The 20433-nt window shown below is 53.6% G+C and overlaps 1 protein-coding gene across 1 annotated transcript; it reads right to left on the bottom strand.

Annotated features, from left to right (window-relative positions):
* DCST1 (DC-STAMP domain containing 1) lies at positions 331-20223 on the bottom strand. Its single transcript, XM_021089738.1, has 16 exons — positions 20056-20223; positions 19615-19740; positions 19472-19546; positions 13103-13231; positions 12115-12254; positions 11123-11342; positions 10887-11030; positions 9383-9504; positions 8843-9000; positions 6062-6161; positions 5840-5935; positions 5575-5701; positions 4818-4934; positions 3975-4117; positions 3716-3829; positions 331-645 (listed from the first exon to the last, which is right to left on the bottom strand). The coding sequence occupies exons 1-16, from the start codon at positions 20114-20116 to the stop codon at positions 394-396; spliced, it is 2124 nt and encodes a 707-aa protein (XP_020945397.1). The 5' UTR covers positions 20117-20223; the 3' UTR covers positions 331-393.

The following is a 20433-nucleotide window of genomic DNA, read 5'->3' on the forward strand; positions in this document are numbered from 1 at the left end:
GGGCCAGGCTCCGCCCCCGGGAAGGCCCCGCCTCCGCCGAGCGCCCAGTCCCAAAGAGGCGGGGACTCAGCCAACGACTCAGATTCCCTGCGCTGCCCTAGCTGGTTTGTCCCGCCACTTTCTGGCTACTGTGCAGGGTGGGAGCGGAGGCCTGGTCCGACCGGCTTGGGAGTCGCGCCTACACCTGGCCCTGGGTCTGGACCCGTTCCTGCCAGCCGCGTGTCCTGAAGCCCGGGTCTGCCCGGATCAGGCGGATCAATTCCCTTGATTGCCCGCCATGCAGAGCGGGGCTCGCCCTCCCTTATCGGACCCCTGCGAAGCGCGGGCAACAGGAGTGTACTAAGCATTTATTAAACAGGAAGGAGCATGTGGGAGAGCGAGGAGGAACCCCCTTCACTCTGCATAGGTAGCGTCATCGTTGCTGTCGCTGTAGGCGGAGGAGGAGAGCTCCTCGCGGGGTGTGCAGACCGGGCACCGCTGCCGCATATCGTTCCAGCAGGATCGGCAGTACACCGCCTCGCAGTCAGGCGTAGGGCACACGTAGGACTCGGGCGTCTCGGATGCCTGGCACACCACGCATCGCCGGCGGAGCCAGGGGCGCAAGAGAGGACAGCGGCGGTGCAGGATGTCCGCCAGGCGGCGGCGCTGTTGGCAGGCAAGGCAGGTTTAGAGCTCTTCGAGGAGCAGGGAGGAGAGAAGGGGTTATTGGACAGCACTTCTTGTCTGAAGGACTGACTATGTCTACATGTTGGGGGAAGCCAGCTTGGGCACAGAAGACCCTGGAAGACAAGGTTGCTAAGAAGTGGATCCTAGAGAGCATCCTTCACTCCGTGAGCCTCCCTCCGTGATGAAGTGGGAGGATGCAGCCTTGGGAGGAACCAACCAGTAACAGCAACAATCATCATCATTTACACTTTCCCATAATTTGTCTTGTTCTTTTTTTTCTTTTTCGGGCCGCACCCGCAGCATACAGAGGTTCCCAGGCTAGGGGTCGAATTGGAGCTACAGCTGCCGACCTGCACCACAGCTACAGCCACGCAGGATCTGAGACTTGTCTGCGACCCACACCACAGCTCACGGCAACACTATATCCTTAACCCACTGGGCGAGGCCAAGGATCAAACCGCAACCTCATGGTTACTAGTCAGATTCGTTTCCACTGTGCCTCATGGGGAACTCCTCCCCAAATGTGTCTTAATTTGATTCTTACCTTGGGGCTGAGAAGTGAGTAGGGCAGGTAAGACTATTACTACTGTGTTCCCCCACCTTATATGTAAGAAAGATGAATCTCACAAATGTTAGGTGATTTTTCCAAAGGCAGACAGCCAGGAAATAACCAAACCTGGCTGGACCTAGGTACCTTGATTCCAAATCATAAGCCTGGCTCATTATGCTCCCTCCCCCTCACCCCACCTTCTCTCCACACAATTGCCAGGAATTCTCAGGCTACTTTATCATGTCACTCTTTGCTCAAGAGACTCCAGGGGCCCCACTTCCTGCCAGAAAAATGCAGAACTCTTCGGCTTGGCCTTCTTCTTTTTTTTTTTTTTTTTGTCTTTTTTCCATTTCTTGGGCCGCTCCCACAGCATATGGAGGTTCCCAGGCTAGGGGTCGAATCAGAGCTGTAGCCGCCGGCCTATGCCAGAGCCACAGCAATGCAGCAACCGAACTGCATCTGCGACCTACACCACAGGTCACAGCAATGCCGGATCCTTAACCCACTGAGCAAGGCCAGGGATCGAACCTGCAACCTCATGGTTCCTAGTCGGATACGTTAACCACTGAGCCGCGACGGGAACTCCAGTATGTTCATTTTGAGTGGGTTTCTTAAGAGGCCGCATCAAGATGGTGGAATAGGGGGACATGACGCTCACCGGCTCGCATGGTATGCTAATTTTTTTCATCAGACATTCATTCAGCCCCTATTGTGCATCATGGGAGTTGGAGATTCTAGGCACTGAAGGAAAAAGTCAAGCAAACACAGTCTCTCACTTTTCAGAGCTTTCTTAGGGCTGATTGAATAAGAACGGCTGCCACACTTTTTTTAAGTAATGTGGGTCCTGTACCAAGAAACTGTAAGTAAATTGACTCAATTCAAAAAATAACCATGGAAGGCAGATATTGTTATTATCATCATCTCTTTTTCAGGCAAGAAAACTGATGCTTGGAGAGGTGGTTACTTGCCTAGGATCACACAATGAATTACGTGCCTGCATCATGACAGTGAAACTCATTTAATCCTTACTACAGGAGTTCCTGTTGTGGCTCAGTGGTTAACGAATCCGACTAGGAACCATGAGGTTGTGGGCTCGATCCCTGGTCTTGTTCAGTGGGTTAAGGATCCGGTGTTGCTGTGAGCTGTGGTGTAGGTTGCGGACGCGGCTTGGATCTGGCGTGGCTGTGGCGTAGGCTGGCAGTTACAGCTCTGATTAGACCACTAGCCTGGGAATCTCCATATGCTGTGAAGCGGCCCTAGAAATGGTACAAAGGCAAAAAAAAAAAAAAATCCTTACTACAACTAGATGGGGGAGTTAATTCCATTTTACAGAAGGTAAAAACCAATGAAAGCTCAGCATTTAATTAAGTCATAGTAAGAAGGGGAGGAGCCAGGATTCAAACCCAGGCCCTCTGGTACCAGAGCCCCACATCTGACCACCATTCTATTACTGATTCTAGCGAGCAGGCCATACAGATCTGTCCAAACTCCTATTCTTCAGAGGGAAAAACTGCACTTCAGGGAAGACCATGGCCAAGGCTACACAGCTTAATGAGGGAGTGTGGATTAGAACCTGATTCTTCTGACCGTGTGCTCTGTTATACCACATACCTTTTCATGAGGCCTCACTGATCCCAGCCCACCTGCCTACCCACCCTCCCTCCCAGGATCTGCACTGCATCCCTCTCAGAAGAACCTGTGGCCTTGCCCTAGGCCCCTTCTTTCTTCCCCCGCCCCCACCCCAATGGCTGCACCTGCAGCATATAGAAATGCTGGGCTGGGGTTGAAACGGAGCTGCAGCTGCTGGCCTACACCACAGCCACAGCAACACTGGATCTGAGCCAGCTATAGCTTGCAGCAACACCAGATCCTTTTAATGCACTGAGTGAAGCCAGGGATAAAACCCACATCCTCCCGGACACTATGTCAGATCCTTTGGGGGGGGGGGCACACCCACGGCATATGGAAGTTTCCAGGCTAGGGAAAGAACCAGGGCTGCAGCTGCCAGCCTACCCACAGCAAGGCCATATCCGAGACCCATCTGTGACCTGCACTGCAGCTCATGGCAATGCCTAATCCTTAACCCACTGAGCAGGGCCAGGGATTCAACCTGTGTCCTCATGGATACTAGTTGGGTTTGTTACCTTTGAGGCACGATGGGAATTCCTATGTCGAGTTCTTAACCTGCTAAGCCGCAGGGTCCCTTGTTTCTGCTGAACCTCTCTTGCTTTCCTCTGACCCAACTGTATCAAATCTGATTCCCCTTTACTGTCTGCTTCCCAGGCTGGGCTGAATCCTGGGGTCCAGAGATGTACATCGCTTTGCCCTCCAGGAGCTGGGTGACACTTAGCATGCATCTCACCAGAACTCACTGTGATCAGTAGGCCTGGGACCTTGGTGGAGGCTGGGTGGACTGAAGGGAGAGGCCCCTCCCCCTCAGTTCTCAGACCCAGTCGGGGCGGCGGGGGTGGGGGCACAAGAGTGCAAGCCTGGACTTACTGGAGCCCTCTGCTGTCTCGCCCGCCTCACGATGGCGGCCCTCCTCAGTTGGGTGAAGGCCACTCTCTTCCTCAGGAGATCGTTGTAGAGGAAGAGGATCCGCTTCTTCTCTCGCTGGGGCCAGAGAGACAGTACAGAGGAAGAAGGCGTCCCCCAAAGTTGGGGCTGGTGGGGGGCTGGGCGCAGGCTGGTGTGTGTGTGTGTGTGGTGTGTGTGTGTGTGTGCACGCTAGGGGTGTCGAGGTTGGGACAGGGCACACCTTGGGGAAGTAGAAGGCTGCGATGACTCTCCGGAGCCGGTAGCCGAAAGCCTGGAGCAGGCAGAGACACACCAGCAGGCCGCTTGGTAGCGCAGCCCTCACATAGGCGCTGGGACTCAGGGGCACAGGCTGGGGCAGGCAGGCTGCGGGAGGGGATGGGGCCATCAGCCGGTCTGCCCGCTGCTCCTCTCCAGGTTGACCTCCCCATGCCAGTGGGGGCGTGGCTTAGATCTCTGATTTTCCAGCTCTCCCCCTGGCGGCTCCTCATCCTGCAGGGCTGTGTCATCAATACTGCAGCCACCAGGCCCATGAAGCTCTTTGCTCAACATGGCACAGATGTAGAAATGTTCCATCACTGCAGAAAGTTCTGCTGAACAGCATTGCTCCAAAGGGCCGGGCCCCTCTGGTCCCAAGGCCCCAGCCCTCAGCCCCTCTGACCCAAGCCTGTCAGTTTCCAACTCTTCGAACCTGACCTGATGTTTCCTGCTCTGATTTCTCTAACACAAGCACGCCGACCCCCTCTCGCTGCCAAGGCCCAGTCAGTCCCCTACCTCTTTTTTTTTATTCTTTTTAGGGCTGTACCTTCAGCATATGGAAGTTCCCGGGCTAGGGGTTGAATTGGAGCTGCGGTTGCCAGCCTATACCACAGTCACAAGCCACACTGGATCTGAGCCGCATCTGCAACCTCCACCTCAGCTCCCGGCAACTCGGGGACCTTAACCCACCGAGCGAGGCCGGGGATTGAACACTCATCCTGATGGATACTAGTCAGGTTCTTAACCCATTGATACACAATGGGAACTCCCCCCAACTCTTGGAAAGAAAACTTTCAGCATCACTCACGCATGTTGTTCGATTCCACCACTGTCTCCGAGGACGTGTTCAGAGCCCCAATAGTTTTCCGAAGAAGCCGGGCCAGCATGGAGTCTCCCCCGACTTTCACCTCCAGTTTATGACTGCCTGAGGCCAGGACAGGGGCCATAGTGTGTGGGGGGAGTATTGGAGGAAAGAATTGGAGATAAGGGGATGGGGCAGACAGGGATTGGATGTATGGGAGAGGTCAAGGCATAGACATACATCTCGGCAGAGTTCCCGTTGTGGCACAGAACCAGACTAGTAACCTTGAGGATGTGGGTTCGATCTCTGGCCTCACTCAGTGGGTTAAGGATCCGGCATTGCCATCAGCTGTGGTGTAGATCACATGCATGGCTTGGATCTGGCATTGCTGTGGCTGTGGCCAGCAGCAGCTGCAGTTCCAATTCGACCCCTAGCCTGGGAACCTCCATGTGCCACAGGTACGGCCCTAAAAAGAAAAAGAAAACCTCTCAGCTGCACCCAACTTGCCATCCCTTCCCTGCACACGAACCCCTCCCTTTGGAAGATACAAAGGAAGGTTGGAAACTGAGAACCCCAGTGACAGCTGTCAGGTTTCAGGGCTGGTATTCCAGCCCGGGGTTGGGGAGGACGGGGAGGGGCTGAGATGCAGAAGGAGGTGACAAAATGGGAAGAATTGGGGTGGGGTGGCCGCACAGGGGTGGGTGCTCTTCAGGGGGTGTCTCCTGGGCTGGGAGCCTCCCCGCCTCTCCCCGAGCTCGCTCACTGCGGAAGGAGTACTGCAGGAAGGAGTGGTGGCGGATGGTGTCGAAGATGGAGTAGAGGGCCCCGTCCAGGCCACACAGCACCCCCAGCAGCAGCAGCACAGGCAGGGTCTCCAAGAGCTCCCGTATCTGCCCAGCGAGCAGGAGGGGCAGAGCTGGGCAGCGCCACCTGCCCTGGCGCAGAGCCCGCTCTGCCACCTTTGCCCCCCACCCCTCAGACCCCTGCCTCTAGTAGGATCTGGCGGCCTGCCCTCCCACCAGCCTCACCACATTTTTCATTTCTGAGGCCTGGATCATGGGATCCCTGGGGAAGATGACAGTTTTCTTCTCAGCTTTGCGGAGCGGCAGCAGAGTCCGCTTGCCCTGGGAACAAGGTCCACACAGGGAGAAACCCGGTGTGCCCCCTCCCCTTCCGCTCTGCCCTCCTGGAGCGGGAAGCCACACAGGGCACAGAGCAGGGCCCCCTTGGGCCGGGCTGTGCCCACTCACCAGCTTCTTCCTGCGATCATCGATCTGGCAGAAGTAGGTGCTGATATAGATGTTGTCGAAGCGGATGTCCCCGTTATAATTGTCCACGTAGGAGAAGCACCTGTGGGTGAGGGTGCCTTGGTCGCCTCCAGGGTCACCCACCCCCAGCCATGGGCTTCTCTGATGCACAGTCATTGGCCAGCCTCTCAGCGTGCACTGAGCACCATCTGTGTCCTAGAAGAAGACGGAGCTCCCTCCTGCCCCCCAGCCGCCCCCAGTCCAGTGAAAAACATACATACTGATGAGACATAACAGAGGAGAGGAGGGATGGGTCATGTTAGAGCACGCGTGTGGCTGGGAGCTAGGGAAGGGTTTCCCAGGCATGGAACCTTCAGGAAGTATATCAAGCAGAGGAAAGAGCAGGAACAAAGGCACGGAGACGGGAAACCGGCAAGGTTGCAGACATCACCTGACCCACTGACTCCCGCATTCACCTCTCAAGTCCCTGCCTCTCAGGAGAGCCTTCCAAACATCTCCTGGAGGTCACTTCAAGCAAAACTCATTCCAAAACTATTTCCCTTCTCGTCTGACACTCCCTTGAGTACAGCAGGGCTGGCTGTGTGTGAGTGTGAGTGTGTGCCTGCACCAATGGAGCTCTCTTCTGTGTCTCTCCCAAGTCCCCCATAATGCTTCCGTTTCCTGAGGGAAAAAATGTTAATTGTTGGAAATGTGTTTAAAACTGTAAAAGTACATGAAATAAGCTCTGTAAACTGTGAAACATAAGTTCCAATGCTATGGGTTCTGGGACCCTGTAAAAATCTACATCTTTGCCTTTAAGATAGAAATAACTGTACATGCAAAGAAAGACTGTGAGCGCCCCCTTGTGGAGAGACCTACGGCGGCTGGGCCCGCTGGGGCCTCCTGAGTCTGGCCCCCCCTGAGTCTGGCCCCACCCCCGCGCCAGCTCTGCCCCCGCAGGGAGGGACCTCACCCAGGCTGAAAGCCTGCAAGTGGCTATTGATTCCGTGCCTTCTTCCTTCCCTCCCCAAACTGGCTCTGAGACCTGTGACACCTTCACTCTTCCTCCCTCCATCTCAGAGCAACTTCCTGCCACACCCCACTCCAGCCAGGCTCCCTACCTAACCTCTGACCTCCCATAGCCTCCCTCCCTGCAGGCTTCTCCAGTCCACTCTGCAACCCTGCAATGGGTGGGGAATGGGGGTGGGGGCAGTTCAGGGCCCTCTTGGAGGGATTTCCAGACTGTTCTGGCCATGGCCACTTCAGCCCAGTCCTCAACCCCAGCCTCTGCCTTGCACATCTCACATGTGATGGAATCCTGGCCAAGAGAATAACTTTCTTTTTCTTTTTCTTTTTCTTTTTTCTTTCTTTTTTTTTTTTTGCTTTTTAGGGCCACACTAACGGCATGTGGAGGTTCCCAGGCTAGGGGTTGAATTGGAGCTGTAGCTGCTGGCCACAGCCACAGCCACAGCTACGTGGGATCGGAGTCTGCAACCTACACCACAGCTCACCACAATGCTGGATCTTTAACCCATTGAGTGAGGCAAGGGATCGAACCCACAACCTTGATTGCGGGTCCCTAGTCGGATTTGTTTCCGCTGTGCCACAACGGGAACTCCCCTTTCCTCTTCTTGACCATGACTTCCTATCTGCAGCCTCTTGAAGCCCAGTTATGGCCCTTGCAGGAGCACCTCCTCAGCTCCCATACCTGGCCCCACAACCAGTTCATAGTATAGCCCTTGAACCATCGCCAGTTTTTTGTTTATTTCTTTTTTCTTTTTAGAGCGCACCCACAGCATATGGAAGTTCCCAGGCTAGGGGTCAAATCGGAACTGTAGCTGCTGGCCTACTCCACGGCCACAGCAATGCTAGATCCGAGCCATATCTGCAACCTGCACCAGAGCTCACAGCAATGCCCACGGATCCTTAACCCACTGAGGCCAGGGATCAAACCCATGTCCTCAAGGATACTAGTCAGGTTCATTATCACTGAGCCACAACGAGAACTCTGAACCATCTCTGTTTTGTGGCTGCCTCTCTTGCATCCCCTAGATCATGAGTCTCTTGAGGGCAAGAATATGGCTCCTTCATCTTTGTCCTCCGACAGGGCCCTGGGCATCCACACAACCACTCATTTGCAGTTGCTCTAGCCCCACAAATAGGGGCAGACAGATCAGGAACCCCTGTGCCCAGCCCCTGCCCAGCCCCTGCTCCTCCCAGGCATTCGGGGGTGGAGACAGGAAGTACAGGGTCCAGAGGTCAGCAGGGGAGCAGAGTGAGGCCCAGGACAGCCCAGCTGGACGCCAGGCTGGGTGGGGTTGAGGACTTTGGTCCAAATGGAGGGAAAGTAGCTGCCAACGCAGCAGGCGGGAGAAAATGAAAGCAGAATTGGACGATAAAAACGGCACAAAGTCAGAGCCAAGGGGAATATGAAGGGCAAGAAAAAAAATCAAAAGTCAAAGCTAAAAGTTAAAAAAAAAAAAAAACTCAGCGTCAGGATAAAGGGCTGAAGGAGGTAGATAAAGACGGGTCGCCCTTTCAGGAGGTGGGAACACGGTAACGTTTCTTCTGACAAAATGTCCATATTTCCTTTAACTTTGTGTAAACAAGGAACCCAGCTTTAGAAAAAGGCCGCGTTAAAGGCACAAGAACAGTCACATTCAGAGCCTGAGGTGGGTCTGCAGCTGGGGTCTGGGACTCAGGGGTGGGAGTTGGAGGAGGGGTTGGGGCGGGGGCGGGGCTTGGAGTGGTGGGCGGGGCTTGGGGTGGAGCTTCAAGACTTACGCTCGGAGGACCAGCAGGAAGGTGCAGGAGAGCAGCACCCGCAGCAGCCCCAGGGCCCACTCCAGCTGTGCCTCCTGACGTCTCACGTAGTCTCGCACCTCGGTGCTCACGTGTTCCCAGCTCGTGTTGAGGCCCAGCATCCCGGCCCGCTTCTCTTCCTGGGAGAGGACCTGGGTACAAACTCAGAGGCCCAGGCCCAACCCCCCAGCCTCTCCGTGGTGCCTTTCTCCTAATGCCCCACTCTTGGGTCCAGCTCTTCCCGGGACTTTAAGAGTGGCCGATGCCCTTCTTGACACGGTCTTGCTCCCCTGCCCTTGTATGAGCTGCCACCCTCTCACACCTGGCTGACCATTAGGCCCCGGGTCAGGGCCCTGCGGGCCAGCCACAGGCTTGGCACCCCGCCTGTCCCCTCACACCAACATCGTTCCCCCTCCCTCACAGCCTGCCCCCTCCCTCCTGAGCCCTCTCCCTCAAGCCCTGGTCCCTGTGCCCTCCTCCCACTCCCTGTCTCCCCCCACCCTCACCCGATGCCCCTCCTACCTTGAGGTTAATAGTGGCTGAAAATTCCCCCTCCAGGCCACGAATAGACTGGTTGAGGGAGTCATAGGTTTGCCCAAAGTTGCCTTCCACTGGGATGCGACTGCGGCACCAAACTTCCATCACTAGTGGGCAGTGGGGCCAGGTCAGGGGCTTCCCTGAGCCCCGGCCTCCAGTCGTCCCTTCCCAAGAGCCTTTTCATCCCGCCTGCTTTTCTGTCTCTCTGCCGGTGACTTCCTTTTTTTTTTTTTTTGGCTGCCATGGCTTATGGAGTTACCAGGCCAGGGATCAGAGGATCAGATCCAAGCTGAAACTGCAATCTGTGCCACTGCTGGATCCTTAACCCACTGTGCTCCGCTGGGTTAGTGGGTTGGCTTGTTTATTTATTTATTTATTTTTTAGGGCTGCACCCTCGGCTTATGGAAGTTCCCAGACTAGGGGTCTAATCAGAGCTGCAGCTGCTGGCCTGTGCCATAGCCACAGCAACACCAGATCCAAGCCACATCTGCAACCTTTGCCACAGCTTGTGGCAATGCTGGATCCTTACCCACGGAGCGAGGCCAGGGATCAAACCTGCCTCCTCATGGATACTAGTTGGGTTCTTAACCTGCTGAGCCGCAATGGGAACTCCTTGGCTGAGAATTGAACCTATGTCTCAGCGCTCCAGAGACACTGCCAAACCCATCGCACCACAGTGGGAACTCTGGCAGTGATCTTTAGGGCTGCACCCTTGGCATATGGAAGTTCCCAGGCTAGCGGAGCTACTGCTGCTGGCCTGCACCACAGCCACAGCAACACAGGATCCGAGCGGCATCTGTAACCTACACCACAGCTCACAGCAACACCGGATCCTTAACCCACTGAGACCAGGGATCGAACCTGCATCCTCATGGATACTAGTTGGGTTTGTTACTATTGAGCCATGATGGGAACTCCTGCCGGTGACTTTCTACCACCCCGAGCCCTTCCTCTCTTCACTCTCCTCTTTTCCCCAGAACCAGGGCCGGATTTTTCCCCCCCATTTCTTCACCTGCCTATAACTATACCAAATATTAATAATGATAGCCAATATTTTTGGGGGTACGCCCATGGCATATGGCATTCCCAAACCAGGGATCTGCCCCACAGCACTGACAATGCCATATCCTTAAACCACTGAGCCACCCGGGAAGTCCAGGATAGCCGATATTTAATGGAGCAATTCCTCTGTGTGCCGGCTCTGTTACCAGCTTTACATGTCTTATCCACTGAAATCATCAGAAACCCCTAATGGGATAAGCACTATCTTTATGCCCATCTTTCAGATGGAGGGACAAAGCTGAGAGCCTTGCTATAAACTTACCTGGGTCACAAGCCCAGTCAGTGGAGGGGCTGGGCTCTGAGGGTGCCGTGTCCTCAAAGCTGAAAACCCTCCCCCGTTGCCCTCCTACCCCACATCTACCCAGTGGTCGCCAAGGACTCGGATCCCCAGCCCTGGTGCGCCCCACCCCCGTGCTGCTGTGCTGACCCTTGGCAATGCCACAGAAGAATTTGAACTTCATGGGCAGGCAGAGCAGGTGCTTGAGGAGCGGGACCCAGATGTGTCGCATGCACTGTTGGTGCTTTTGGTCAAACCAGCGGCGGCAGGTGAGCATGGCCTTGTTCACCACGTCTGTAGGAAGGGGTAACAGGCGTCTGAGGTCCCCACCCCCTGACCTGGAGCCCCAGCCCTGCGCCGCACCCCCCCCAGGCCCCCCTCCTCACGGGAGCAACGCAGCTTTGTCTTCATCTCGTATATCTTCTGTGTGGAGAGGCGGCGTCTGAAGGCTGACATGCGGAGCGGCTCTCCACCCTGGGCTGTCTGCTCTGAGCCCTCGGCGTCGTCCTCAGGTGTGTATCCACTCTCACTGTTCACCTGGGCATCCAGTTCCTCAAAGGAGCTGGTGATGTTCTGAGTCTCGGCTTTCAGTGACTCTTTGCTGCTCTGGGGTTGGAGGGAGGGGAGGGGTCAGCCATGTGAACTTAGCGCTTCTGCTGCCCCTACAGCCTTTTTGTCTCGCATTAGCCAAGTTTGGGTTCTTACCTCAAGCCTATAGGGAGCCTAGGCCCCGAGACAGCCTCTCACCTGGAATTCTCCCCACTTCATGGTCCTTGGGAGCCCTCGCCCCTCCCCAGCTGCCTCTGTTCTGCTCACCTCCCAGGCTCCCAGCTCGTCCTAAGGCCTCCCATCCAGATCCTTGCTGGTCAAGGGAGGGTCCCCTTGGACTTCACGCCTCAGCACGAATGTCTCAGACTACTGTGCCATCTCAATGTCCCCGACTCCCAAGCCCCTCAGCCCTTATCTCCCCAACTCCTCAGCTCTCCAGTTCTTCCAGACCACCCCCCCCCCCCCGCTGGGCTTCCAGGACCCAATTCCCTAGTCCCCTAGTCCCCTGGTCCTCGAAGCTCCCAAACTCCTCAAGGCCAGGCCCATTTCCTGACATTCTAGCTCAGCTGTCCAGAGTACCACCTACTCAGGTGTTTGGAAAGGTGTGGGGGGCGGGGGGTGTCCCAATAGATGGGGGTGGGGACACTCCTGGCGTTTCATGCCCAGGGACCCAGGGTACATCTTGCAATGTTTGGGGACAGTTCTGCCAAAAATGCTGGCACCACCCACATTGAGAAACTGTTAGTCCAGGGTCCCAGCTCCCAGCTCAGGTCATCGAGGCCCTGTGGGGAGAGGAACCCCTAGGCCCTTGCCCTTGCAGGGTCCTGACCAGCAGGTCCTTGAACACTGCCCGCAGGGGGGCTGTGGAGACGCGCCAGGCCGCGCGGGTGTTGTTGATCTGCAGCTCCACGGTGCAGCCCAGCGATGCTATCACCTCATTGAGGTTGTGCCGCAGGTTGGCCACTGGTCCTGGGGGAAGATGCCCTGGTGGATTATCTCCCTCTAGAGCCAATTAACTTTCTTCAGCCCATCCCAAGCTCCTGCTCTGCCTGCAGTGACCACTTTCTAGAAGTGTACCCTGATGGGGCCCAGAAGCTGGTGAGAGGTCATCTCACGCAACCTCTGGCTTTTTTCCCCTGTGTAAACTAAGGAGGCCCAGAGATGTAGAGGCACTCTCTCGGGGACACACAGCAAGTTGCAACAGCTGGGATGAGATCCCACACTCTTTTTTTTTTTTTTTTCTTTCGTTCTTTTTAAAAAAAATTCTTTTCTTTTTATTTTTAGGGCTGCATATGGAAGTTCCCAGGCAAGGGATCCATTCAGAGCTGCAGCTGCTGGCCTATGCCATAGCCACAGCCACAGCCACAGCTAGATCTGAGCCATATCGGCAACCTATTCTACAGCTCACAGCAAGGCTAGATAAATACACACTGAGCAAGACTAGGGATTGAATCCACATCCTCATGAATACTAGTCAAGTTTGTTACCGCTAAGCCACAGTGGGAACTCCTCTTTCTTCTTTTTTTTCCCCCCCTTTTTTGGCTGCCCCATGGCATATGGAATTCCTGGGCCAGGGATCAGATCCGAGCTGCAGCTGCAACCTATGCCAAAGCTGTGGCAATGCCAGATCCTTAACCGACTGTGCCCAGCCAGGGCTCGGACCTGTGTCCCAGTGCTCCAGAGAAGCAGCCAGTCCCATTGCACAAGAGCGGGAACTCCTAGAGATTCCCTCCACTCTTTCTCCTTCCCCAGACTCTGGCTCTCACCAGAGTCACTGCTTCAGTGTCAGTAGCAGGTACCCAGGGACACACACTCACCCTCATAGATGGCGGCCAAGGCATATCCCAGCACAAAGAGCCTGCCCTCTTTGCCCAGCATCTTGGGTACTAGCAGGAGGCTGGCACAGCGGATATGAGGGGAGGTCCCCCAGCCTATGGCCCCCAAACCTGTTAGGAGAGTCCAGGAGGTGATGAGGCAGAGTAAGGAAGCTGCTTCCCCCACCAGGTTTTGCAGAGCACCCGCCCCTCACAAACTCCCTTCTAGAACCATCACCATACTGCTTTGGTCTCGTTTACAGATTCTGATAGGCCTTCTAGGCCACTCATTCATTCATTTATTGAAAGGTCATTTAGGGAGTTCAATTGTGTGGTAGTCTCTGGAAGGGCTTGGAGAGATGGTTTTGAGATTGAAAAGCCATGGTTGGGGATTGACTTGGTGTGTGCATGTGTGTGTGTGTGTGTGTGTGTGTGTGTGTGTGTGTGTGTGTGAGAGAGTGTGTTTGGGAAGGGAGCCAACATTTCCCCTTTCCAGACTGAATTCACACTTACTCTCGGTGCTCAGGGAGCAGAGAAAGCAAGAGAAAAATTCTGGAAACTGATGCTTGGAACAATGAGAAGAGAGGTCACCTCCATATGCCCCGGGCTCGGACACCTACAGCGCTCATCATCTCTGCCCCTAATTTTAGCCCTTGATCGGGCACCTCCTGCTATGTTTTAGCAGTTTCACATGTGTCTCCCTGTGGTCTCTGCAAGGAGACAGTGAGCTCCTTGAAGCTCGTAATCCAGGGAGACAGACAGACGGGTAAACAAATGACTACAGCATGAAGTGCTAAGTGCACAGGGCGGTGCTTATAAAGAGCTGTGGGAGCCGAGGAGGGAGTGGGTATTTCTGCTGGGAGGGGTGGGGCTGGGAAGGCTGGACAAAGGAGCTGATGTGTCAGCTGGGTCTGGAAGATGAGTAAGTGTCGTTAGGCATTCCAGGCCAAAGAAACAGCATAAACTGGTCAGGGAACCTAGAAGATTCCTGTGCTGATAGAATGTTCTCCCAAAGCAAGTCCCAAGTCCTTTCTCTTCGTTCCGTCTCCACAGCCCTCATGGAGTCCCTGGCATCCCACACGGGGACTAACTCGTCTCCACTTCCCCTCTCACTCGCCTAAACTTCAGTTTTCACAAGGCCGCCAGATCCTGTAAAAACGTGAATCAGACCATGTCCCTTCTCTGCTTGAAGCCACGTGAAGACCCTCCATCTCCCTTGGAATCACACAATTCCCCTAACACGGTCTCCAGACTCTGGTAGTCTGGCCCCTGCCGCCCTTCTGGAGTGTTCTCGTGCTCTCCAGCCCTTCGCCCACCATGTCCGCCCACACGGGCCTTGTTGCTGTTCCTGGAACATTCCTCCTCTCGGGTCCTTGCCCTGGCTCTTCCCGATGCCAGGAGCACCCCTCCCCCCGTCTTCACCAGGCTGGCTCCACCTTGTCATACAGGTTTGCCGCAAACCCTGTCAGGTGCCACCCCACAGTCTGTTCTGCCTTCTTCCTTACTAACACGACTTGGGTCTTGTTCAAGGGCAATGGCCTGTCCCTCCCCTGGCCCCTGGGGGTAAATCTGGATCGGTCTAACCCAAGCACGGTGTAACAGGACAATGAAAGTGCTGGTTCTGTGGTCTTGGCCTTTTGGCTAAAGATTCAAGCTGAGGACACGGGTTGCCAAAGAGCTGCTCTGCATTCTCAGGATAACTGTTGACCAAGAGTTGCTCTACATTCTACGGAGAGCCCCAAAGGAGTTCCCTGGTGGCTCAGAGGGTTAAGGACCCAATGTTGTCACTGCAGCAACTTGGGTCACTGGTGTGGCACAGGTTTTATCCCTGGCCTGGGAACTTCCACAAACAAATAAAAATGGAGAACCCCATGGAGATTGCTGACCCCTGTCTGGAATTTACCAAAAGAGCAAAACTAGTCTCCTACTCCTCTACGCCAACTGGTCTACATAAAACAAGACCAGAAATCTGGAAGTAGAGAGAAGTGGTGAGAGTAGGCAGACAGAGGAGAGTCTGTGGAGGGGATGGGTGTTCACTTCCTCATGTCAGGTGACAGACTCCATGAGGACTCTTCAGAGGCTGGTGCTGCAAGAAGGGGAACCCAGCTCATCCCTCCAGGCTGGAGCTGCAGAGCCTGGAGGGGCCACCCCAGGACCACCACCAGAACAAGGAGAGGGAGGGGATTTGGTGGGCCTGCTCCGCAGGGGCTCCCCAGAGGGTGGGGGGACAGTGAACGTGGAGGGTGGTACAGGCTCCTCATAACACAGGGGAGCGGGGAGGGCAGCTGCAATGGGCCCTGCTTTCCCAGTTTGGTGGGGCAAGGCTGTGTGCGTTTCCTCTGGGACAAGTGGACACATGGAGAGAGGGCAGCAGGACTTGAGGGTCCTGTGAGGGTCCCCAGCCCAGAGGGCAGCCTGCTTGGGAGAGGCATCCAAAAGTAAGAGGCCATGGGAGTTCCCGTTGCGGCTCAGTGGCTTAAGAACTTGATTAGTATCCATGAGGATGCAGGTTCAGTCCCTGGCCTCGCTCAGTGGGTTAAGGATCCGGCGTTGCCATGAGCAGTGGCATAGGTCGCAGATGAGGCTTGGATCTGGCATGGCTGTAGCTGTGGTGTAGACCAGTGGCTCCAGCTCTGATTCCACACCCAGCCTGGGAACTTTCATGGACCAAGGGTGCTGCCCTTTAAAAAAAAAAAAAAAAAAAAAGTAAAAGACTGTGGTTGGCCTGTAGGAGCTACAGGGAGCTTCATTCGAGGTCAGCAGGAAACTGGGCACTGAGCAGCCCACATGGAGCCTCCAGCGAGACCAGGAATGGGGCCCCTGAGACAGCTGGGGTGTGAGCGGTCACCCGAGCAGGGGCGGTGGAATTATAACTGTATGGATGACTTCAGACTTTTGTCCCTTTTCCTCTAATTCTTCTAAACCCCTTTCTGACATCAGAAGAATCAGAAAGGGAAGGAAGTGGAGAAAAAAGTGAGCACGCAGGCCATGCCCCCTTCTCCACCGCAGCACCCCATGCCAGGCTTCAGGCCCGAGCTGCAGGCAAGGGGGCGGTAAGGAGGGAAGAGATGTTTGACGACGGCCGTGAGATTGAAATCTTGATGTAGACCGAATGGGACCTTTTAAATCCTAAAAATAGTCATAATTACTGAAGCGGGACTAGGTCTTGCAGATTGAAATCGCTGCAAAGCTAAGGGTCTGTGTGAGAGGTCATCAGTGGGAGAAAGCTTAGAAGACAGTGGTGGGAGAAAGCAGCGTTCCCCGTTGGTATGCCATGGAGGTAGGTCATTCCGTGAACAGGTGACAATGCCACCTCTGCGCCCCTTGCCTGGGAGAGGTTTAGGAAAGGGCACAGGCTGCTGTTCTGACCACAGAGGTGTGTGTGTGGGGGAGTTGTCTTTGTTCTTATGAGAGACCTGAGGAAGGAATGCTCTGGTCTTTTGATGTTGTAGGAGGATGTGATGCCTGGATTCGCTGCGGCCTTTTCATGATCTGAAGAGGAAGGATCTACAGGCCAAAGACGGCAGAGAAAAAAGTCAAAAGGAAGCTGGGTCCTTGGTGGGTTTACTGTGCTGCTGAATTATCCAAACTCTAAAACCACTCTACCTTGAAACTTGTGATATGTGATGACAGACTTCCTCTATGGTTAAACCACTTTTAGGTGGGTTTTCTGTTCTTGCGGTCCAACACCTCCCGACATAACATCTTCATTGAAATGTCACCTTCGCTGAGAAGCCCTCCCTGACTGCTCGCTCCCAGCCCGTTTCTATCACATCCCCTTGGTTTACTTGTTCCATAGCACTTGTCACCACCAGAAATGCTCTTGTTTATTTCTTGTTCATTTACTGTCTAACTCTCCCCCCTAGAATATAAACTTGAAAGAGAATGTAAATTATGAAAGAGCTGAGTGTCGGGGCTGGAGGTGGTGGGACTGGAGCAATAGATGGAGGGAATTAAGGGGTAGAAACCTCCAATTATATAACAAATAAGTCACAGGGATGAATATATATATAGCATAAAGAATTTGGTCACTAGAGAATATGGTCAATAGTTTATAACTTTAAACGGAGTATAATCTATAAAACTATTGAATCAATATGTTGTATGCCTGAAACTGATATAATATTGCAAATTAACTATACTTCAATTTTAAAAAAGAACATGATCAATGATATTGTAATAACTTTGTTCAGGGACAAACGGTTCCTAGATTGATCACGGTGAGCATTTTGTACTGTGTGCAAAAGTCAAATCATATGTGTTACACCTGAAACTAACATAACATTGCACATGAACTGTATCTCAAAAAAAGAAATCATTATAGATTTATAGCAGTCACTGGAATATATATATATATATATATATATATACACACACACACACATATGTATGCATTATAGATTACAATGTATGTATGTGTATGTCATATGTATCATATATATTGTTATCTCAAGGAGTCTAAAATTTGAAAGAAAATGGGAGTTCCGGTTGTGGCTCAGCGGGTTAGGAATCCAACTAGTAACCATAAGGATGTGGGTTTGATCTCTGACCTCGTTCAGTGGGTTAAAGAATCTGGCGATGGAGTTCCCATTGTGGCCCAGTGGTTAACGACTGACTAGGAACCATAAGGTTGCAGGTTCAATCCCTGCCCTTGCTCAGTGAGTTAAAGATCCAGCATTGCCGTGAGCTGTGGTGTAGGCTGCAGACGCGGCTTGGATCCCGCGTTGCTGTGGCTCTGGTTTAGGCTGGCGGCTGCAGCTCCAATTCAACCCCTATCCTGGGAACCTCCATATGCCGCAGGAGCGGCCCTAGAAGAGGCAAAAAGGCAAAAAGGCAAAAAGGCAAAAAAAAAAAAAAAAAAAAAAGAGGAATCTGGTGTTGTTGCCAGCTGCGGTATAGGTTGCAGATGGTGTTGCTGTGGCTGTGGCGTAGGCCGGCAACTGCAGCTTCAGTTGGACCCCTAGCCTGGGAACCTCTACATGCCACAGGTGCAGCCCTAGAAAAGGCAAAAAGACAAAAAAAAGAAAAAGAATCCAACTGCAGCGGCTCTGGGTCGCTTTGGAGGTACAGGTTTGATCCCTTGCCAAGCACAGTGGATAAAGGGATCTGGTGTTGCCACAGCTTCGTTGTGGGTTGAAGCTGTGGCTTTGATTTGATCCCTAGCCCAGGAACCTCCATATGCCATAGGTGTGACCATAACATTAAAAAAAGAAAAGAAGTAATGAGATCCTGCTGTGTAAGATCCTGCTGTGTAGCACTGGGAACCATGTCTAGTCACTTATGATGGAGCATGATAATATGAGAAAAAAGAATGTATACATATATGTGTAACTGGGTCACCATGCTGTACAGTAGAAAATTAACAGAGGGAGTTCCCGTCGTGGCTCAGCGGAAACGAAGCTGACTCACATCCATGAGGATGCAGGTTCGATCCCTGGCCTTGCTCAGTGGGTTAAGGACATGGCGTTGCCGTGAGCTGTGGTGTGGGTCACAGACGCAGCTTGGATTGTGTGTTGCTATAGCTGTGGTGTAGGCCGGCAGCTACAGCTCTGATTGGATCCCTGGCATGGGAATCTCTGTGTGTTGCGGGTGCGGGCTTAAAAAAAAGACAGAAAAAAAAAAAAAAGAAAATTAACAGAACACTGTAAACCAGGTATAATGGAAAAAAATAAAAATCATTATTAAAAAAAAAAAAAAATGAACAGAGTTCCCGTCATGGCGTAACAGAAATGAATCCGCCTAGGAACCATGAGGTTGTGGCTTTGATCCCTGGTCTCGCTCAGTGGGTTAAGGATCTGGCGTTGCCATGAGCTGTGGTGCGGGTCACAGACTTGGCTCGGATCCTGCGATACTGTAGCTGTGGTGTAGGCTGGCAGCTGTAGCTCTGATTCCACCCCTAGCCTGGGAACCTACATATACCGCAGGTGCGGCCCTAAAAAGCAAAAATTAAAAAAATTAAAAAAAAAAAAGAAAAAAGAGCTGGTATTTGTCAACCTTTTTCCCTGCTGAATCCTTAGCAGGTGCTCAGTTAATACTGAATGAATGAATTTTATCAAGAGCAGCAGGAAATAAGGCCAGAGAGGTCAGGAGAGTTGGGGATTATGAAGGGTCATGGGGTCTAGACTATCTCACGGGGGTAACAGGGAGTCCCTGAGATTGGGGAGACTCTAGAAGGCACAGACTGTGTCTTCTTCTGTACACGGGGGGCCTTTTCTCTCTGGATCTTCCCCTTAATGCCCAAGATGGGGCTGAGGCTACAGGGGACACTTGGGAACAGAAGAAACAAGCTCAGCCTCCTTCCTGGGCACCCAGGGCTGGACCATGTTCCACAGGCCTCTTGAGTGTCACTGTCCTTAGCCTAACGACACTCACCCACCAGGCTGTACAACGTCACCATCTTCTGATCCTCATAGATGTTCATGGGGTTCACCAGGAGCTGAAAGAGACCTAAGGAGACAGAGTCAAGCCAAAGGTAAAAAGATGGGCCCCACCCCTGACCCCTGCTCTCTACTCACCTATGGCCAGGAGCCCCCCGGTGCCTGCCCCCAGCAGGAACGCACTGATGGGAAACTCGCCCTGATGGCGCCACAGGAATCGGCTACAGGAGACGGGCAGTCCCCAGCTCAGGAAGCTCTGCACCGCTGAGGGGGTCACACAGTTTAGCCTAGCAGGGCCACATCTTCTGGCTGGGATATGGTTCAGGATCAGGGGCTTGCAGGGGTAGAGGCTAGGGGAGCCTGCATGAGGGTGGCAGGAACTAGGGGGCTCCTGCCCTGAGGAAGTGGAGCAGACAGGAGGAAGAGAAGAAGAAAAGGCTGGGCTGGAGGAGGGCCCTGGGTGAGAGGGGTTGAGGCTAGGGGACTGAAGAGTGGGGAGAGGGACTGGGGTCCTGGAGGAGAGACAGGGTGAGAGCGGTGGGGGCCAGGAAGGGGCGGGGTCTCCGGTGACTGACTCACTGGTGTGGGGTAGTTTCCTTCTTTGCCCTTTGGCTCTGTGCTTATCTGGTCTGACACCCATAAGTCTGCCCTGGGGAGCTCTCTCTCATCCCAGAAGTCTTCTCCTCCAGGATGTCCTTGGATGAGAGGTTCTGCTTCTGTCTCCTCTGCCTCACCCACAGCCTGTCTGAGGCCTGTGTCTTTTAATCCCTCTGCTCTGAAACGTGGAGGAGATTAGGGACTTACCTATCCTTTTGCAACTGGATAGGGAATTCTGAGATCGACACAGTAAAAGCCCCCTGGAACTTTAGAATATGGCGAGAAATTCTAGGGCCTTTAAGAGCCATAGAACCTGGCGGGCATCTCCTGGAGACAGGCAAGTGTTTGGTCTCCGCAGTC

This window comes from Sus scrofa, chromosome 4, assembly GCF_000003025.6.
Source record: "Sus scrofa isolate TJ Tabasco breed Duroc chromosome 4, Sscrofa11.1, whole genome shotgun sequence".
Taxonomy (NCBI): domain Eukaryota; kingdom Metazoa; phylum Chordata; class Mammalia; order Artiodactyla; family Suidae; genus Sus; species Sus scrofa.

What these genes read in the sequence shown, in the direction of transcription:
- DCST1 (XM_021089738.1), bottom strand. Translation starts at nt 20,116, where the DNA reads ATGGGTGTCAGACCAGATAAGCACAGAGCCAAAGGGCAAAGAAGGAAA. An exon ending in CCTCAGAAATGAAAAATGTG is followed by an intron (nt 5,702 to 5,839) that starts GTGAGGCTGGTG and finishes CTCGCTGGGCAG; the next exon opens with ATACGGGAGCTCTTGGAGAC. An exon ending in GGTGGAATCGAACAACATGC is followed by an intron (nt 4,118 to 4,817) that starts GTGAGTGATGCT and finishes CCCCTCCCGCAG; the next exon opens with CCTGCCTGCCCCAGCCTGTG.